Below are 21,196 nucleotides of genomic sequence, written 5' to 3'. Positions count from 1 at the left end.
TCCAGTCTGTACACTCCAGACATGTCTTCCAGGGTTGAGGAATGTCTCTTCCCCTGAAAGGATGAAACAGTGTTTGTTTACACATGCCTATATGTTATGTCTAGGCTCAGGCCTGCGTTTGTTGGTCAGACAGCCATGTTGTGTAACTTGAGCCTGTTTAGCTCAGCGTTCTTCACATATGTCCTTCAACACTCTCACTTTTTTAATCTGCATCCATTATGCCTGCGATCTTGGTGTATGTGATTTTGAGATGGTATGTGTGTTTACCTTCTTCCCTTGTTTCATCCGCTTGCCTGGCAGTTGTTGTTATAAACAAGAACAAGCCCGTACAGCTCCCCTATGCCCCACAGCAGCACTAGAATGACCTAAGATATCACCCTCATACGTTGCTGTGCCAACTCCTCTCTCATTCAGACCTCAGGGGGAGAGATGCTATATTTCCATGAAGTTTGGAAGGATAGTTGTGGCATGCTGTACTTTGAGCAACTGTGATTAGATCCTGTGATGCGGGCAAATAAGCCTCCTATGTCTGGTTCGCAATGAAAGACTTCCAGTAGCTTGTATGTGGAAAGTTTTTGAAATGAAGCAGTAGCTTAAAAATATCGTTTTTAGTACCAGTAGCTTAAGACAGGAACTCAAGCTTCAACAGCATGACAAAAAAGAACAATTAGAGGATTGTGAGACTGTTAAGAGGGGTAAGAACAGGAACATGAGAGTGAAACTAGATTTTCAATCACAGACTGTAAAAGCAGAAGCTACTAGACCACAAATCAATTCTTTTTTTAAAAAAAACCAAGGTGTTTTCTCTTAGTTGCTTGCATGGACCACACGTATTGAGCCAATCAGTTTACAGTGATGACACAGCTATGTTGAGGGCACAGCTTTGTCGAGGCTTGGCCTTGCTTTCAAAGAAAGTATTGCAGTCCCCTGAAAATAGATTTTGTCTCGCTTCCCTTAAAATACCAAACCAATGTTTTGCATGGTTTTTGCCTACACATGCATTTACATCGCTGCAAAAACATCTTTCAAAGCATGCAGTTATGTTGTAGATTGTTAAGGGGTTTTCCTACCATTTCAAACAGCCTCGGGTTTCAATTCACTTCACAGCGGAGTAAAAAACATCAGCTTACAGTACAAAGAGTTGAAACTTGCTTGAGCTAGTTAAACCTGTATGTATCTTGTTTAATTGCTGTCAAAGTGTATCATTGTGTTGTAGTATTGTTAAAACTGTAGACTCATTTGAAAAGTCTGTTGATGACTCGTGGTGCATTAACCCGGCATGCTTGTGGAGATTCCAGAAATGTAAGATCCATTACAAGAGTTACCAAGGAGCATTGCCTTTATGAGCTGTGTGAGAAAATCAAACCCAGAGGACATACAAAAAGCCATCATGGATATTAGGATAATGTGAATCTGACAAGTTGACAGGAACTTCCTTGAAAACTGTGCTATTAAGAAGCCAAGTGTTGTTATACTGTTATACTGTATTTATTGTAATAGCTGATTGTAGAGCAATGATTTAATCGCACAAACTTCCTGTCAATCAGTGTCAGCGATGACCGTGAACACCCACCTCTGTTTTTACGACAGATACAAACACTGCTGTTTCCACAAATACAGTCAAAGTGTAGGCTGATCAGTTTGAGACGCTGGTGTTGAGTTACAGAACAGATCCAGACATCAGACACCTCCTAACCCTTGCTCTGAAAGCTTAATGAAATTCTCCACAGTTCTGCAACACATTCTCACACTCTGAAATATGGGTTTGAGTCATATTGTGGTTGCAAGTGTTAACTGATGTGTTTACATTTTATCTCCACTTAGTATAACTGGCAAGAAAACAATACATTTTTTCATTTGGGTCTAACAAATGCTTGTTTACTGGACATAACCTTGACAAATCTTGTCTCATATAATGTCACATGTAAAGGGGTCAGACTTGTCATCTATAACTAAACTTGGCTTAGCATGTAGCCTAACAGAAGCGCGGCACTTATTAAAGTGCATATGCATATGCACAGGCTTCATACAATAACCCACTGTTTCTCATGCATTGATTTATTTAATCTTATTTCATTTTACAGTTGCACACAGCTCATGTTTCTTATTCTCAGATCACAAATGATACAAGAATGATTTACCTAACCATCCTCCCACCTCACTCCCTGCTGCTGTGGACTGCTTCCCCGGGAAGAGAGCAGGCAGCAGCTTGAGAGTTGGACCTTTGGCCAGCAGCTGTAGCAGCTCAATTTCGGCCAGCTCAAACCCCCCAGCACTGGGTGTCACAGCAGGCTAGTGGCCAGTGGCAGTGCTGGGTCTAACCTGTGTAACGGCAGCAACAGAAAGTTTGCTGATCCAGCAGGGAGTTAATGCTGTCTGATCTTTCAGAGCTAGAGTTTGTGCCGGCTGGATTCAGGTTGCTGCAGCCTCTGACTGGGGTCCATCTCTGCAGCTGCTGCCCGTTCTCCTCCCTACAAGGTGGTCTGTATGGCAGGGAGTGAGGCAGAGGGTACACTGTGATTTGAAGATCTAGCTAACATTAGCTACATAAATGGGAACTTGAAGCTGCAGCCATGAGCCTTTAGCTCTGGTTAGCAGGAGGCTAAACTATTAGTAACATTTTCTGTCCATCTCTGAAACACATCGCCGATAATGACACATTTTATTGCGTTTATTGTCAGACTCTCTTTTCAGCTCTCTTGCTGAGAAGTCCATCTTCCTTTTTTGGGTTGCTTTGCAGTGTAGACAGTTGTTGCCAATGCTGGAATAGCAACTTTCTCTGCAGGATTCTCCGCAATTGAATCAGGCTTCCACCAAAGAAAAATGCATGCGCATCTGGATTGGCAGGACAGCCAATAAGAAACACCTTCTTACTGAAATGACCTGTGATTGGTCTCCTGTCACAGCCGAGATTTTCTAAAGCCCGAAAACAGAGCCAAGAGGAGGTGCAGAAGTCTAGTTTCCTCTCAGTCCACTTGAATTACAACATGCTCAAAGTTTATTGTGGGTTTCTTGCCCAATGAATCCAAAACAAAACTGCCCACCCCAGCTTTAAAGGAATCAGTTTTCTTCAATCTACCCATGAACATGAGTTTAACTTTTACTGCACAGAAAAGTAGATGTAAAAGTGGACAAACTTTACCAGCATTAGTCAGAGTTCACCTTGCATTCCCCTCGGTATGATTGTAATTTCTTGCCTCATTCTTTCACTCGCAGTCATGTGCCCCAAGAAGTTTTTTTCAATAGTTATTTCCGAGATGAGTCTTTGGATGGCAGTAAGTCAGCCTAATGCTGCCAAGCCTTGTTGTGGTTGGCAAGAGTCTAGTGTAAGATGTGGTAGTGTGGGCAGAGGGGTGTAAAATGGAACAAATGAACTTGAACTTGGAGACTTAGTCAGAACTGGGCTATCTACTATTGAGTCACTCCACGTCTACTGTACTGTCTCATTCTGTGTCTCTTCTTTCAGTCTTAAGTCTGTCTCGTACTTTCTTTCAGTTTCACACCTTTCTTTCTGTCTTTTCCTATATTTACTATCGCTTCACAATCTCTGTCACTGGTTTATGTCTACCTTTCCTCTCCCCTCCATCAGTGCCTGCGGTGCCTGGCTACTTACCCCTTGCTTTGGCCTTTGGATATAAAGCTGTAGGTTAGTGATAATCAGCAGTCAAACAAATAGCTCTATCTGCAGTTCAGCCGTCACGCCTCATAGCACCAACGCCTGCTCAGACCCAGCTCTTACTGTTTGCAAAGCAACACTGAAAGTTAATGCGTCATTTACCACACGTTTCCATGTCTTACTTATCTTCACAATTGTTTCAAGAGGTGTTATTCCACTTGATTAAGTGTTACTTGTATTTTGCTGTGTGCAGCAGATCGACAGATCCAGAGAAGAAATGGTAAGGATTTTAGTTAGTTGTAAATGTGAACTGAATCCAGCTACTAAAGTAGAGATGAAAGGTGCAGGAAAATGGGATACAGATTTGTTTGACTAACTGATGTGTTTAATTTAAAAGTGCTAGTTTTTCAGTCACAAAATATAGATGATGTACATTATGACTGTTAATTGAGATTATGATTATGTAATGAGCCAGATAAAACAGTCAGCCAGATTAAATATTGAGTGGTAGTGTGAAACACACCTTGAAGTACTTGGCTCTCCCTTTCATGGCAGATTGAGTGAACATGTCTGTGCCTGTTTGTTCTTGCAATGTTCCTTCAAAATGACCTGCAGGCTGATTTTTGTCAGAACTGGCAATTATTATCTAAACATGTGCTGCGATTCAAGATCACAGTGTGTACGTGTGAAACATACAGTACGCCAGCATGCAATGTACATTTTTGCCAACGGAACACACATGAAATTTCTCCTGCCCCCGCAAACCCAAAGACCTCCAGCAGCTCTTTTACATCTCTCACACCTCCATACCATCCCACTCCAGACTCTGCCCCGTTTTCATTTATTATAGTCTAATTACACCTTAAGCACAAGTATGAGAATTTCATTGCACCAGGCAGATTGCAGGGTTAGAAGATGTTGTAGTGCAGGGATGTAGCATGGGTTCCAGTTAACTGTGACTCACTGGGCAAACAGCTCTGTGTCTCCTAACCTTTGACCCTGTTTACTGGCAGAAAACAGGAGACACATTGTGGAAGATGGAAAGGAAGCAGATAGAAACCAGAAGCCAATGCATGTTATAATAACCTTGCCAACAAGTGTTTAAGGAATAAGTTTAAGTATGCATGTTTCAGACATGTCAGTAATTTTCTCCAATCAAAAAAAAATCTAGACAGGCTTCATCCACACTAGTGGTGTTTTTGGTTTTAAAATGTGTTTACGCCTAGCATCCACACTACTCCTGCATTTTGGAATCCTTAAAACAGAGACCTTTGAAGACACTGCAGACTCTATTTCAGTTTGGTCCTGTGCTTTGATCTGGACGGGCAGAAAAGGAAACATTTGAAAACGATGATGCAGACACCCACATTTCCCAATTGTGTCTTGTCAGTCATGATGTATCAGGCCAAAACTTTATAGCTAGGTGTACAGACTTTTTTGTTATTCAAGTCTTCTTGTGTGGTTAATCCCTCCCATTGCCATGGCTTTCTTCAGTGATTAATAATGCTTCCAGTACTGCTTTAATATTTTTTCCAAATTTGCTTTGTAACAATCTGTTTAACGCCACCTTGATTGCCTTATACTGATATTTTCATTAACAGTTCCACCTTGTCGTCGGTCCAAGCAAAGAAATCTCTGGTCTTAAGTGGCATTTATACTTGTGCATCAGCTCTATGCAGAGCCTACGCCGTAGCCTACGCACATGGCCTACGCCAACGTAAGCATTTATACTTGTGCAGTGGTGTGTCTGTGTCATTCTGCAGTTACACCTCCAAAACGTTAGTCTGTGCTGTAAAGTGTATATGATTCACAACACACCCAAAACACACATTAAACATGGTGACAATTTCAAACACAATAGCCTCCATAGTATTTTGTGTAACTAAGCAACCAACCATGAACTACAGTCTGCTTCCGGTTTACATCTGTACACACGTGCCCAGTGTACGTGATTGGTCATATACTATGTGTTTGCAGACAAGTTAGCATGGACGGAGATTAATTTTGCAACCTGTCCTCATACAATGGTTTGTATGATATCCTAGAAAAATGCACACTCAATGGTTTATTAGCACGCCATGATTGAAGCTTCGTACTTAACGTAAAGTTATGTAATTAGCGTAGTGTTACTAAGGCTAGGTTTGGGCAAGTAAAGTTACTGTGGTTAGGTTTAGGAAAAGAAACATGGTGACGATGTCCCTTAAAATTACTCAAAGTTCACCCGATTCTGAACACTTGTCTCCTGGGGAAAGTCCTGTTTTGTGACCTATCCACCGCCCCATCCTGCCTACTTAACGGACCATTTAGAATCGCTTCCTTCTTTTCTCCTGTCAGTGCACAGGTCACCTAATTGCAGCTTTCATAATAAGCGAGTTATACATGAATTACTGGGATATGTACGAATTTTGGTGCAAAATGTACCAACAGTGCATGAGAAACACCTGAATTCTGAAACGGGGCTAAAATGCTCATGTGCACAACGTTTTAACATAAAAACTCATTAGTGTGGATGTGGCCTCAGTGTCTATTCGAAAGTCAGTCTGTCCCTCGAGCCACATTTTTCTTCAGCCTTGAATTTCAGTTTATCACAGGAAGTGTGAGTTAGGTAGCCACCAGTCACTTCCTGATCGAAAGAAGAAGTAGATCTGTGTTTTGTGAGCAGCTGGTTCCTCTGATGTGAAAACCACGGAGCTTCTCACAGACACTAAGTCTCATCTGATCTCATTAAGCTGTATCCACACAGAAGTGTTTAGAAAATGTTCTTCATGCATAAAGCCAAAAATGTTCTAGCTGACAGTTATGGGTTGCTGAGTATTCACAACCCATTAAAATCAATCTTCATCTCTTCAGTAAGTGCTGGATCAGCATGACAGCATCACTCAGCATTTCCCACACACAGTTATATTGGAAAAGGAAGCCTGAAGCAACTGTAATACATCTTACTTGTACTGTTTTGAGATTTGCAGGTCATGGCAGGATGAGTATCAGTTAAATGTCTCAATTAGATGAAAACGCTGATAAAAGCTACTGATTTATCTCACTGTATTTTTTTTTCTCAGAGGTTGAAAGTTTGAGCACTGGAGAGCTAAAATATTTTACAGTGAACAAACCGTCACATGTTGCTGCACAGCTTCTTGATTTAAACCTTGTCGGCTGGTGAAATACTGACAGTGGCTGTCCGGTGAATATTTGAGTGCAGGTTTCTTGTGGACAGTCTGGTGTAATTTAATTAGGTTGGCATAGAGACGTATCGAGGTGTCTAATGTCTAGATGTCTTGTGTAACTCAATATTGATGGTGGGCTTGGAATTACTATCATCAGCCACCAGTCATGGCTGTGGTTGGTTGAACCTTTCAGTTCTGCACTGCACTCAGTCAGGTTTCCTGTGTGGCTCTGTCCCATGGGAGACGCCACAAAGTTCCCCAAGCTAACCGTGTTCTCGTCTGTTAAACTTAAGGTAGAACACAACAATGTTTGCTGAGACCTTTTATATCTGACCTTGTTTATCAGCAGCAAGCACAAAGAGCCTCTGTGAGATGTTCGGGTAGACGCCAGCAGGCCTGATCCAGATAAAAACCTTGATAACACAAGCATAACGAAGTAGCTGGTTTATTTAAAGCTACTTCATGTGAAGAGTGATAAATGCAAAAACATCTAGAAGATTGATAAACAAGAATTCTTATCAATGTTTTATTGTTTATTTGCACTATATTTTATAGGGGAACACTGCCCGAAATTAAGAATTTTAATATGTTATGTGCATTATTTCCTTGTACAGTTCAATAAGAATTTTTTGAACATTAGCTACTGTCTCTCCAAGCCTTTATACTATTGTAGTGTTCTCAGATCTGAAGCAGAACATGTACCCATATACTCAGAACATTCCTGGGTGCTCTCACTGTTACCTAGAACATCTTTCATCATTCATTGCCTATGGAACAGCTCCAGACTTCATACTCGAGGACATCACAAATTTGAGTATTACCACTCAGTTATTGGATTTGACAGGGTTGCTCATGTTTACTGATATATTTGGACTGTCTTAGACCATAGGAATAACATGTATTAAATTTGAAAATGGGTGTAGTTCCCCTTTCCCCTTTAAATTAAATAGACTCACTTTTTAATTAAGGCCACCACCGTAGTACTTAAGATTATTTGCTAAGCAAAGCAAAGTGCTAGACTTGGAAAACAAATCTTAGAGTCAACAGGGGAGGAATGCTGCAAAACAGCAAGTGTTAAACCTCCAATTACTTAAAGATGCCCTGAGGAGTTTTCTTGTAAACAATCAGATCTGTTAACAGTCAGTGTTACTCACTTATGAGCCGTGTGTGTACCCTTGAGGTCTAATGAAAGTACTGTATACATTTCCTTCCACATGAGACATTATCAAAGATGTTTGTTTTTGTTTTGTTTTTTAGCATTTTGACACCTGCATTGTTTATGTGAGGGATGTATTAAAGGAGAGTTGGATACCATGTTCAAACATGGCGCCTCATTTAGTCCTATGAAAGTTGCTCACTTGCCGCATGAAATCCATCTGCCAAATCCATGGGGTTCCTGATGGCTTTGCATGTTCATACCATAGACTGCACATAAAGATGGACAATACGTTTCCACTTCCCCCTACCATACAAAAATGAAGCCAAAAGAACTTGGATACAGTCGTTGCCATGTTGTGCCAGATCGCTCTATAGGGCCGCTACGAAGTCCCTCCTTTATGCTGTCTTATGCAGTCTTTTCCAGTGTGTGATTTTAGACAGCAACCAGCTGGCTGTCCTGTTTGCACAGACCTCAATTCAGCACTGTTACTGCCTCCAATGCCAGCTTAAAGACAAGACAGCTCTGTCCCCCATTGTGCAATTGGACCATTTATATAGAATGGCGAGGCAGCATAATGGTGCGAAACTCCCACCTTGAAGAGGCAGTATAAAAGGGGCTAGAGTATGTGCAATAGCGATAGGGAATTGGAACCCATACATCTGTCAAACCCATTCGCAAGCAGCTCCATTAATAGTGAGCACACCAATTGACACACTCAGCTGTCAGTCATAATGTCACACCCCCTCATATAGCATCATTTAACTTATTAAAACCAACTTATCAGAGAAACAAACACTTGAGGGCACATAACCGTGATAAGAGCTACCTTAAATGCCAGAAACCGTCTTTGGGAAAAATTTATTTGACGTGTACTTTGAGGTTTTAGTTTGGCCCATTCGCTAACAGGGAGGGGGCGGGGTTTATGACCTGTACTGCAGCCAGCTGCCAGGGGGCAAACAAAATGTTTTTGCCTCACTTTTGGGGATCTGTCATGCCATCCATCTTTATATACAGTCATGGTTTATATCTGTTCCGAACAGCCTCACTTGAGGCAGGACAAAGTGCTCTGACAAGCACTGGAGCATACTGACGTCTTTAAACTCTGTCTCCAACACGCTGAAGTGCAGACTTCTAAAATGTTGTATATCTATTTAACAAATCATCAAAACATCATTCAATATGTCTTAAACATTTTGTTACAATTCTCTGCAGGCAACCATGAGGTTAAGTTACCCTAAGAAAAATAGCATGAATAGTTTTAGGTCTGTGTCCTTTTGTGGAAGCAGGAGTCGCATGTTTCATAATTGATTATGTCTCACTCTGAGGAATGTGACCAACTACGTGATGTAGGACACCCAGGACAAAAACCCTTCTTTTTCAGACTTGAATCCTGCCAATATAGACATTTATCAGAACGGTTAGCGCTCTCAGCAGGTTTGGAAAGTCTGGAAAAATAACTTTTGACAAGTTCCACATCTTGTCTGTGTAATAGTCTGGAAATATCCATCAAGGAAATCCATCATGAGAAAGTTAAAAAAACTGAGCAGGCCAAGCATCACATATTCTGCAGCTGACTTTTGTGGATTAAAGTCATCTTTGTTTAGATTTCTGTCATTTACCAGCTCAAAGCACTGGTCACATACCACAGTGCGCTCTGCATGACCAGCCATCATCAGGGCTATAATCTTCCTGTATCTTGTACAGTGTGTTCCTGGTATTACAGTCAGTACTGTGACACATCGCAGTACAAGCAGAGAAAGGATGAAGGATTAGTCAACGTGTGAATCATATGAAGCCGTTCCCATGACTTCAGACACCAGGAGCTCTCCATCCGGGTCCAACAAAATCGATAAAGTGAAACAAAGACAGGCCTGTCCCACTGTACAGCCTGCTGAGTGTGTTTGTGTGTGTGTGTGTGTGTGTGTGTGTGTGTTGTAGTGTGACCATCAGCTAACACGGCCTCATTGGATTATCTGTCCATGTTTGTTTTTGCTGAAGCAATCCTCACTCCAAACATAAACACAGCTAATATGCTCTGTTAGTCTCTATTTTTTTTTTATCTCTCTATCATCCTTTCTTTCTCTCTCGTGCTTTGACCCTCTGTTGTTTAATCTCTCACCCTCTTTTCTCTGTATTTCACTCCCTCTATCTCTATGTGTCCTCGCTGTTTATTGATTTTTTGGTTTTCTCCTAATCTTCAAATTCAGGACAAAATGTGTCATATATGTGTATATGTATCAACAGTCATATTGAATCAGCAAGAGCATTTTTATGGCTAGTCTGCAAAAATATGAAAACTCTCAGACAGTGATTTTGCAGGCAGGAACCCAGTCTGCTCTCTCCCTTGCTGGGAGACGCAGGTGGTTTGGTCTCAGGCTTGGCCTCCTTTCCAAGCTCCACATGCTGACTTAGAGATTTCTATCTCCTGGTGTTATGTCAGGTCAGTCAGCACTTTGAACAAAGCTCTTGGGGCTGCACAGTTATGGTCGAAATGATATCTTGGATTAAGCTGCTGGATGTTGTGATCTCAGTAATTAGGCTTAGCGGCCTTTTATTTTTTCATTTTGAGTTGCCCCTCCTTGACAGGAAACAAGGAAGAAAAGGCGATTTGACATGCAACAGAGATCCCTGTCAGGAATCAACCCAGGGTCATATCATTCAGGGTAACCAGGGTCAGGGTTATGGGGTATGTCTTAATCATTCAGCCACTAGGTCACCCCAAGGCCGGTTAGTTAATGAGGAGCAGGATTATTTGACTGTATATGTTATGAAGAGCTGAAACATTTAGTCATTTAGTCCATCAGCACACTTTGAATTGGCAACTATATAAGTACTTGATTGATTGTTGAAATGTTTTTTTAAGCAGAAATGTCAAACATTGTGTGGTTCTGGCTTCTTTAAAATGTTGCTACTTTTCTTTCTTTTATATAGTAGTCAGTTGAATGTTTTTAAGTTTCAGTTTCTTGATCAGACAAAAGAAAATTCACCTTGGGCTCTGGGAAAACTGCAGTTGCGATTTTAATGCCTCCTCACCGGCGATAGCTGTGACTGGAAGCATTATGTTTTCAAGTTGTCCTTCTGTCCCATTTTTTTGTGAAAGCAATATCTCAAAAAATAGCCTCCAAGGAATTTCTGAAACATCCACTTGGACTCAACGATGAACTGATAAGATTTTGGTGGTCAAAGGTCAGGGTCATCTCCCAAAACATGTTTTTGGCCATAACTGTTTGTTTTTGGCCATGACAAAATTTCACACGTGTAATAGGATAAGATGATGAAGTTATGACATTATATATCTAAAAGGTCAAAGGTCACTGTGACATCATAATGTTCTGCAAAAACACTTCTCTGTTCCACTAACATCATAACTCAGGAACAGAAGGGGAGACATTTGGTCAGATACTGAACTGATGACACTAATCTTGGGTGGCTCTAAGACTGTGCTGATGTGTGTGAAGTATCCATCTTTTAGAATATGGAGCTTCTTTGCAGCAACATTTTAAGCTCTGTCAACTGTCAGGCTACATATGAATCTAGACAGACATGGATATAATCTGTACCTGCAACTTGACTGGTTTGCAAAGGCACACAAGGTGGTAACTCTAGGTCACTATTTTCTGACTTTTAATACACCAAAAAAATACTGGATTAATCAAATAAATAATGGTCAAAATAATCAACAGTGAATATTACTGTTAGTTGCAGCCCTCATTTTCGTCTCTAACATGAATTAGTGTGATCTTCTTCACTGTTTGGTGCTACATATTTTAGGCTGGTGCCTGTTGGATGTTTAAAATTTATAACATAAAATAATTTGACATATCTTTAATGGCCCAGACATGAAAAATAAATTAATGTGAGGACAGATAAAGATCTACAAATTGTACTCAGAGTCCCCATGGGTCCTTGAAATCCTTGACAGTTTGTGAATGTGAAGGGAAAAATATGAAGGCTTTGAAAGTTTTTTAAAATAGACTGTGCTTGAATTGATTTGTTTTGTGCAAAAATAGGAATTGAAGTTCTTTTTATTTTTTTTATTTTTTTTTAATGTTCATAAGTAGGCTGAGTGTATCTCCCACAGTTGCATCATTGTTGTTTAATTGTTGTCTGTGAGCTTCTGTGGCAAGTTTTCATTATAAAGAATCTCAGTGTTGTAGCCCTGTCCCAAAAAAATGCGGTGTTGTGTTTTTGAATTTGAGGGTACTGGGTCAGGAAAGTCCTTAAAAAGATCCTTGAGTTTGATGTTAAAGAAGGTGAGGGAGCCCTGTCTCCTGGGTTCTTTATACACCGGATGATCATCAGCAAAACCCCTCACAGAAGTTAAGTTCACCTGACCCTAAACAAGCTGTGGCAAAACAACCTTTAGGAAGTTTTTGTAGTTGTCCTGTATCATTGTCACTGCACATGAAAAAAAAGCTGTACATCCCCCTGAGCTTTTTAAAAAACTCCCAGAGGTCTTTGAAGTGAGGAATAAACTATTATTATGACATTCCAAACATTTCCTTTTCCCCCATCTCCCCTCTCTTCCTGGAGTGATGTCAGAGTCACAGATTTCCAAGCCATGACAGAGCACTTTTGCAGACAGCCCAGAGCCTGGTGCAGGAAGGGGCGGGGCCCTTTCACTTCTCATTTCCTGTGCCACAGGAAGCACATTCCTCAGCCACTGGCAATAGGCAGCAGTAAAAGAGCCGAGTGTTACTGAGAGTTCCCGGCAACAGGCCAGCCTCCAGGAATCTCTCAGAGTAATTCCTATGGGAGTTGTCTCAAGATGTGTGTGTGTGTGTGTGTGTGTGTGTGTGTGTGTGTGTGTGTGTGTGTGTGTGAGAGAGAGAATAAGAGCAACTCTTTCAACGCTGTTCTTAAAATATTTATGAGTATAAAATAGATTTGATGAAAGCTTTTCCTCCGTGTCAAGCTTTTTCCAATTTTTGAGAAAGCCAGCTCAGCCTCTGGAGTGTATAGTCGTTATTTTAATTCAAATTTACACTTAAAAACCTAGACCTTAATTAAATGTTAACTAATGTTCTTTTTCACAATTTAAGAGATTAAGGCATGAAAGAGCTGGATACCTCTGTGTGTGTTTCTTTTGTCAAGCCTTTGCTCCCACTGACGTGTGTATTCACTTCCTAGGATTCATAGCTCTGAGGTGTTCTTAATTAAACTGCCCCTTGTTCTCCACAGTCAGTCCTGTTAAACTGATATAATGAGCTCATATGTGTTGGGCACACTATAAATGTCACACAGTCACTCATTGTCTTTGTGTCCTGTCTGGCCTGCTTCTGTTTGACGAATGTACCGGTAAGCATGTTACTCATATGTATTCTTCTAGTTCCCTGACACTGTGTGTATGTGTGTTTGCTCCTGTAGGACAAGGGAAAAGGAAAAGGTTTGGTGAAGAATGCCGCCTTGGAAGAACCGGATGCTCAAAACCTGGAGGTTGTCGCCTTCTGTGAAGACGTAGCAACGTAAGATTTTGACTATTCTTGATCTTCTTTGCTTGTTTAAGTGATTTATAACATTATTGATATTAACGATGGCGATTTAGAGATGCATTAACTCACAGTGAGCAAGCAGCTGTTGTACACCTGCCAACCTGTGCCACCTGTAGGCAAGGAAAGTAATACCAGAGGTGGCGGTTTAGATCTTCAGATGGTGATGTTGCCATCCACAGGCAAGGGAAGTAATAGCTGCAACTGTAACAATCAGGCCACCTGGGTCCAGTGGCGGACATGCCACACCTTATTGCCCTCCCTCTCCATACGATCCTCCCCCGGTAATACTACTTGTCGTCGTGTCTCACCACATCTCCTCTCGGCCTTCTTTCTCTCTAGTGTTAACCAATTGCTTCATGGTCATGCAATGGGTGGCTGTGTTAACATTATAAAAACAGTGCCGTTGTGGCTAGCTAACATTAGCTGAGATGCCAGTAGAGGCAAGTGTTTTTTCACTAGGATGGCAAAGACATGACCTGCCCTTAACCAGTCTAACTCATCCAACCCGCTAGCTAATGTTAGCTGAGATGCTAGCAAAGATTTGGTCTGTAAAACTGAAGTCCACTGTGGCTGGCTAACATCAGCTAAGAGTTGTAAACTGTAGTTCACAGTGTTAATGTTAGCTGAGGTGCTAGCGGAGATGAGTTGGGGGTGGAGGGCCATGACAAGAGTCGGAGGGCAGTGAGATATGGCGGAGCTGCCGTTGCCTGCAGGAAATGATTGATACAGCAGCAGTTTTTCATGTTGTTGTGCAATTTAGAGGTGAAACCGTTGTACCAGCTATAAGCTAAATGATTAATAAAAGTTAAACAATATTGTCACTGTAACAGTGCCTGTAAAACTCAATTATGTAAACTGATTTCTTTCAGTACTGTGTATTCACATAAGTGTCTGTTGACTGCTGGCAATGAGTGTTCTCTCTTATTGGCAGGGAATTGACTAACCAGCCCTCAGACCTTCCAGATGTAGGTGTTTTTAAACTAAAATAATGATGACAAGACATGGGATCCTTCGACTGACTTGAACTGATAATGTTGTCGCCATAATGACAGTGCTTTGTGTTTTGGGTGATATTAGTTTATTATATATGTGTATGGTCCCAGATTTTATGTTGGGAAAAAAAAAATCAAAGTCACACTATTGGAAAAATTATGTAAATATATTTGACAATTCCTACCTTGAAAACTCTGCAAAATAAAATGCCCACATGTGCTACAGTAGGCAACAGATGCATTTAACAGCAAGACTCAAGAGTCTGCAGTCACGCTAGCAGCTCGGTGAGGCTGCACTGAGACGCATTAGTGCTGTGAGTTAAGTGCTGACATCAGCATGTTAACATGAGCACAATGATAATGTTAACATGCAATGTTCAGCAAGTATAATGTTAACATTGTTCACCATTTTAGTTCAGCATATTAGCATGCTAACAAGTGCTAATTGGCGATAAGCACACGGTATATCTGAGCCTGATGGGAATGTAATTTGTTTTGCTGCAAATATTGTACAAATTGGAATTTTTACCTCATGGTGGCGCTGGATGAAAAGTCAGGGGATCATCAAAGTCATTCAGATTCTTCCTCTGGGGATCCTGAATGTGTGAACAACAGGTCATGGCAATACATCTTATAGTTACTGAGATATTTCAGTTTGAACCAAAGCAGTGGACCGTCATCCCCAGAGCCATGACACAAGCATGGATGAAGATAGCATTTTTGCTCTTGTTTGTATGTGAGTGTAAATGCATACTTGTACATTTTCATGCATTATATATATATATATATATATATATATAAACATAATTGCATGTTTTGTAGCTCTGTTCATTTCCTGAGCCTGCACAGATTCTCTCACTCCAGTAGTTAGTTCTGGGTGGAGCGATGATGAAGCTGCGCTAGGGGAATCCACTTCCATTACGATAACAGGGTCAACACCCGCTCTCTGCCTGCCTGTTGGTCAACACTCGCTCTGCACAGTTTGCAATTATAATTAACTTCTCATAAGAGTCTAAATGAGGAAAATGTAAAAATAATTCTGTAGGTTTTTCATCATCTTATACCCTCCCAGCTACCCTGCCAACAATATCACAGGGACAACATCAGAGGCTGAGTGATGACTTATTGTACATGAAGGCTTTTTTCAGTTTAAATGATGCATTTCAATTTATTTTATATAACATTATCAAAGTACATACAATATAAACACAATTTTTATTCAGATTTGCCTTTTCTCTTCTCTCTCTCCTCTCCTGTTTCCTGTTATACTGCTCATGATGCATCCAATATTTTCATCCAAGCAATCAGATCCATATGCCAGGCTGGCTCTGGCTGCCCCTCATGTGTTTTCACTGTGCTGGCCAAGTAGGCAAAAATACTGAAAAAAAAAAAAAGTGTTAACTCTTCTCTGTTGTGCTTCTTTTATTTTTTTCCTACCAGCCTGCGCTCCACATTCCCTCACAGAGACATGTTCACCAACCCTGGCTACGTCCTGAGCCCTGTCATTGCCCAGAGAAACAGTGGAGGTGACAACAGCNTTAACTCTTCTCTGTTGTGCTTCTTTTATTTTTTTCCTACCAGCCTGCGCTCCACATTCCCTCACAGCGACATGTTCACCAACCCTGGCTACGTCCTGAGCCCTGTCATTGCCCAGAGAAACAGCGGAGGTGACAACAGCTCCTCCGTCAAGGTTTCTATTGAAATCTCAGAATCTCAGCAGCCTGTAACCTTCACCTGTGACGGTAAGCATCCAGTGACGATAACCATTTTTGAACCAACTCTTAACAGTATATGGTAGATGTAACACTTAGTTCAACTGACTGTTGATACCAGAACATACTGAGCATGAATCTGAAGCTATTTCTGACGGACTTTTTAAAGGGTTTGCTTTTTTTGATCATGAAAATAACGCCATTTTAGCAGCCTTCTTCCTTTGTATATAAGAGATACTGAACTTTTTTTTTCTAGAATGGACCTACAGTTAATGGCAAGAATGCCCCAGTGATAAGAAGTGTAGAAAATCCTCTGAAGTCAGCCAAAAAAGAAACCTTGTACCCCCTTTTGCCTTTAAGAGTACGCAGCTCAGATTGCAGATATGAGAGCTCTAAAGGAGGAAACGACATTCACAGCTGCCAAACTCTCTACCCCCTCCCCACCTCGTTTTTTTTTTTTTTTCCTTTTCATTTTTTTCTGTCGTGGGAAGTACACTACGTTCCTTTTCCACACAAATAAAGGTTTGTCCCTTCACCATGAAGTAGCCATGTTGGGCAAAAGGGACTGGAGTCTTTCTTTCTTTCTTTTTTTCAAGGGCCCACTAATATCTTTGGTTTCCTTCCCTGGGTCTTTGGGGAGCTGTTATTGGCTAACCCCTCGTTATACGCACACAAAACTACAACCACTGTGATTGACATGTCTTTTGGTATCTGAAGCCAAGCACGCTGGAGGCCGTCAGCCAATTCAGTGGGCTTTTTTTGTCAGACATATTATCCCGACTGTGTGACCAAGTTCACCGCTGTCTGTGTGGGTCCCTGAGGAGCATTAAGCCACTTAGTGTATGTGTTGTGTGTGTATGTTGTATGTCTGCTTTATGTGTTCCATTGCCTGTATATACATATCTGACCTCACTGACAGTTGTTTCTCGTATGACGGCCAACCCACATATTTACACATGAGCAGTCTCAAGAACTCTGGAGTGTGTGTATGTACCCAACTGTCCCACTGACCCAGACACCACTCTTCAAAGCCCGGTTCACGTCAAACAACCTATAGGAAATATATTTACTGCTTTCCTCGTCCTAATTGTGCTTTCCTTGTTTCCTGCATTGACTCCTGGTTTACCTCGTCATCCTGCTTCTGCTGAGGTCACCTCCCTAAATCCCACTGCCCTGGGTCACTTCCTAGATGCGTTTCCTTCTTTCCTAGTATGATGTCTTGTTCGTTATTTCCTGGTTGACTTCTTATTTGGTCAGTAGCGTGTTGACCCACATTGTTGGAGTTTGGACACTGCTGGAATCTGCTCTCCGGAACAAAAGGCCTCAGTTTGACTCAAAGCTCGGATAGACAGATTGAGAGAAAGAGAGATAGGGGATAAGAAGGGTACTTCACATTCTTCATTTCTTTCTGTCTGTGTCTTGCTTGTTCTCAAGCCCTCATTTTGTTGTTTCTTTCCATTTTACTTTCTGTTTCTCTTTTTTTCTCAATTTGTCTCCCCTCCCTTGTCTTGCTTTACAGTATTTTCCTCCACCCTTGTTTCCTAGCAGCATCGCCTCATCTGTCCTCCCCTCCTCTCCCTCTGTCTAGCTCTGTTGTCCTCTTGAACTTGTCATCACATCAGAGACAGATTAACATGAGACATTAGACATTTATCACTCTTCACTTTATCCTTGTCGGTTTTTCTCTCTCTCCTCCCTCTGCTGTCATCCTCATTATTTTCTCATCTTGTCTCCCTCAAATTTTTTATTCTGCCTCTGTCTTTTTTGTTCTCTTAAAGGAATACTTCACCCACAAAATGATCATTTGTATATCAGTTGCTCACCATGTGTTACGTTGAATTCGTAAAGAAAACTTTGTTTTTCTCGAATGCTTCCACGGTGAACGGAGAATCCAAAAAAGGCAGGCAGTCGTAATGAATAAAAAGTCAACGGGGACCATGTTTAACACAGCAAAACTATATCAAAACATCCATTTGCAAACTGTCACACAACTGTTGCAGTATAACCAACTATTAATTATCCAATCGTATGCTCACTACTTCCCAAACACATGCAGTTTTGCTAAAACCTTGCACTTGCATTCAAGCAGAGCTCATAGGCACGCACATGAGCACGCTCAGGGTGCGCTACACGTAGGTGAAGTGTTGTATACTGTAACGTTTTAGCAAAAATGCATGTGCTTGTCAAGTACTTAGCATACGACCGGATAAGTGAGACATGAATTATACTGCACAAGTTGTGTGAGATTTTGTAAACGGATGTTTCGATATAGTTTTCAGTGTTTCCCACAAAATGAGAATCTATGTGTGGCGACAGCTGACAGGGGAGTCTGATCTGATCAGAGCTGACCAGATCGATGGATGAGAAGAGCAGTTATTTGTGAGTGAAAGCAAACCTTTAGGAGGTTGAATTTCATGTGCCTGCTGTCTGCTGCTCCGTCTGTGACCAGAGTACGCTCTGTGGTCCAAGAGTGTGTGGAGAAATGAATAACCAAACAGCATACATATTTCAACACCTAATAAACAGTCCAGCTTCAAAAATAGCAAATCTAAATGTGGCAGCAGATGTTTTAGTCGTGGCAGGGCGCCACAAATTAATGAATGTGTGTGAAACCCTGGTTTTGCTGATGTTAGACGTGGTCCCCGATGACTTCAGTTCATGAAGAATGCTCTCCTTTTTCTCCATTCACTGGAGGCATGTGAGAAAAACGATTTCTAAACAAATTCAAGGTGAGTAATTGATGTACAAGTGGTTATTTTATGGGTGAAGTATTCTGTTAAATTGCCATCTTTCTTTTCTGTGTCTTTCTGATTTTTATCTGCTGTTGAAATGGCTAAATTGTGCAACTTATACTCAGTATTGCAAAAGATTACTGCGTTTACTTGTGACTGATAGTCTGGTGTAATTATGTAAGAAGTGGAAAAAAAATCTGTTGAGTAAAGAATGATGCAGGTTTACAGGATTAGCTTTGTAAATAAATATATTGCCCAACAGTTCCAAAAAGAGATCAGGGTGTTCTGTCGTCGCTGCTTGTTTCATTCTGTTGCCTCTTTACCCGTTTTTCTAGAGAGCAGTCGAAAGGAAAGACAATCGGTTCTTCCAGGGCTTGGCTGTGAACAACTTGGATTCTGGGGATTCCTAACATACTGTGGCTCGAGATGGATGGAGTGAGAAAGGGAGAAGAGAGAGAAGTGTGAAAAGAAATACAAAAGAGGGACAGAACGCAGAGAGATGGAGGAAGGGAGAGTAGGAGCAGAGAGGAATACAGAGGGAGAAAGTCAGGGGAAAAATTGAGATGAAAGAAAGGGGGAAGTACATGAAAGAAAGAGAAATTAAAGGTAGAGGTTTATGGAGAAAGAATGTGCTAAAGGTGCAGAGAAAAATTTAAATGAGACAGATGTGATGTATTGTAAAACTGATGATAGAGGGAAGAAATGCTGGGAGCTGGGCTCAGGTTACTGTCTGCGGCTTAGAGGGTGTAGGAGAGGAGGGAACACACACACAGTCGTGTTCCTCATTTCAGACGTGAAGAGAGGAATTCACTGACTGCATTAGTTTAAGTTTGGTGAACCTAATGAACTGGCAACTGTCTGGGTGTAAACTGAAGTATTATAAAGGGCTGTAACAGTGAATCCACCAAGATAAAACTTGATGCATCTTGTTACAGTTTGTCTCAAGATTTTCCCACATCATTTGTCGAGGACAACATGCTGATTTGTTTGTGTTCATGTGGCGTGACATGCAAAAGATTTCAACAGTAGGTTAAAGTTCAGCAGTAAAAAGGTTACATACATGAGATACCATCCTAACATCGTGGAGTCATTGAAGCTATTACAGTATGTCCTAATCCTGAATTCATATCCATTTCACCATTAAACTCTTACTTTTTCTGCTGCACTGTAACATTTTGCTTTTACTTCTGATTATTGTGTTCCTTTGTCTCTGAGTCTGACAGTTGGACAGAAATCTCTGTTTCCTCTGAGTCATGTAGGAATTACATCATTTCTCTTTTACATCTGAAATGTGTTGGTCCTCTGGATTTAACAAGTGCTCAGTGACTTCTAGCTTTGCTCTGCCATCTCGCCAGCCCTCTCATTGTGGATCCTACAAGACAATGATTGGACCTTAAACCTGTTCACATAAGTTATTATGCTGGTTGTTGAAGAGCTATCGTGGTACATTTATCTAGATTTTATTTACTCCTTAGCAAGGTTATTATAGTCAATCAAAGCTAAACTAAAAACTAAAACTAGGTGTAGTTAAGGTATACTGTGCAGGATTGTCAGTCACTGTTTGCAAACAAGCTCGCCAGCAAAAGTGAACGTAAAAGCCAACCCCCGATTCACTCGTTTGGTGTTTCGCCCTGGCTATATTTGCATTTTTTTAAGTGCTGTCTCTCTTGGATTCCTGCCACTTACGGTCTGGCATCTGGTTGCTATCTGTTTATAAAGCCCCAACCTCACCTGAGCACTGTGGAGGTACATGCCTATCAATGTCCCGAGCAGAGAAAATAACAAGAAACTAAGAAAATACAGGTAGAGGAGTAGATAGAAAAATAAACCTCCACACATTTTAGTGGATCATAAGTGATGATTGAGAGGACTTACTTCTATATGAGTCTATACATTGTTTTTTAGGAAACTCCTACATAATATTTTGATTTGATTTCATTTGATTGGATTTTTTTTTTTTTTTTAAATTTGAAAAAAAATAAAATAAAATAAAATAGAATATATTGTAGAAAAAAACCCTCCAAAACAAAGACAAACAGTAAATCATGAACAGACTTACAATGAGAAACGTAAATTAATATTTCACTAGTCCATACCCATTGAGTGCACATTTGCCCACGTACAGTTTCACATGGTGTGTGTTTGGGATACAGGTCATAGGAAATTGCAGATTGAATAGTCAACTGAACCCATTAAGAAGAGCAATGTATTCAGACAGAGTTTTTGTGAATTTGATAGTACGATTGCTTTATTTTTTTTTTTTTAAGATATTTTTTTGGTCATTTTGCCTTTATTCGACAGGACAGGTAAGCATGAAGGGGGGTAGCAC

The 21,196-nt window shown here is 40.8% G+C and overlaps 1 protein-coding gene across 2 annotated transcripts in view; it reads left to right on the top strand.

Annotated features, from left to right (window-relative positions):
* The window catches only part of pik3c2a (phosphatidylinositol-4-phosphate 3-kinase, catalytic subunit type 2 alpha), a 66,309-nt gene that overhangs the window by 10,455 nt on the left and 34,658 nt on the right, over nucleotides 1-21,196 (top strand). Inside the window, exons 3-5 of one of the 2 annotated variants that reach the window (XM_050072775.1) lie at nucleotides 13,307-13,404; nucleotides 15,864-15,949; nucleotides 16,091-16,165. In XM_050072775.1, the coding sequence (XP_049928732.1) occupies nucleotides 13,307-13,404; nucleotides 15,864-15,949; nucleotides 16,091-16,165 (259 nt within the window). Of the gene's footprint in view, nucleotides 1-13,306; nucleotides 13,405-15,863; nucleotides 15,950-16,004; nucleotides 16,166-21,196 lie in introns of both variants that reach the window. The other variant, XM_050072774.1, reaches the window with a different exon arrangement.

This window comes from Epinephelus moara, chromosome 20 (genome assembly GCF_006386435.1).
Source record: "Epinephelus moara isolate mb chromosome 20, YSFRI_EMoa_1.0, whole genome shotgun sequence".
Classification (NCBI taxonomy): Eukaryota; Metazoa; Chordata; class Actinopteri; order Perciformes; family Serranidae; genus Epinephelus; species Epinephelus moara.
This window is presented reverse-complemented; position numbering and strand designations above follow the sequence as displayed.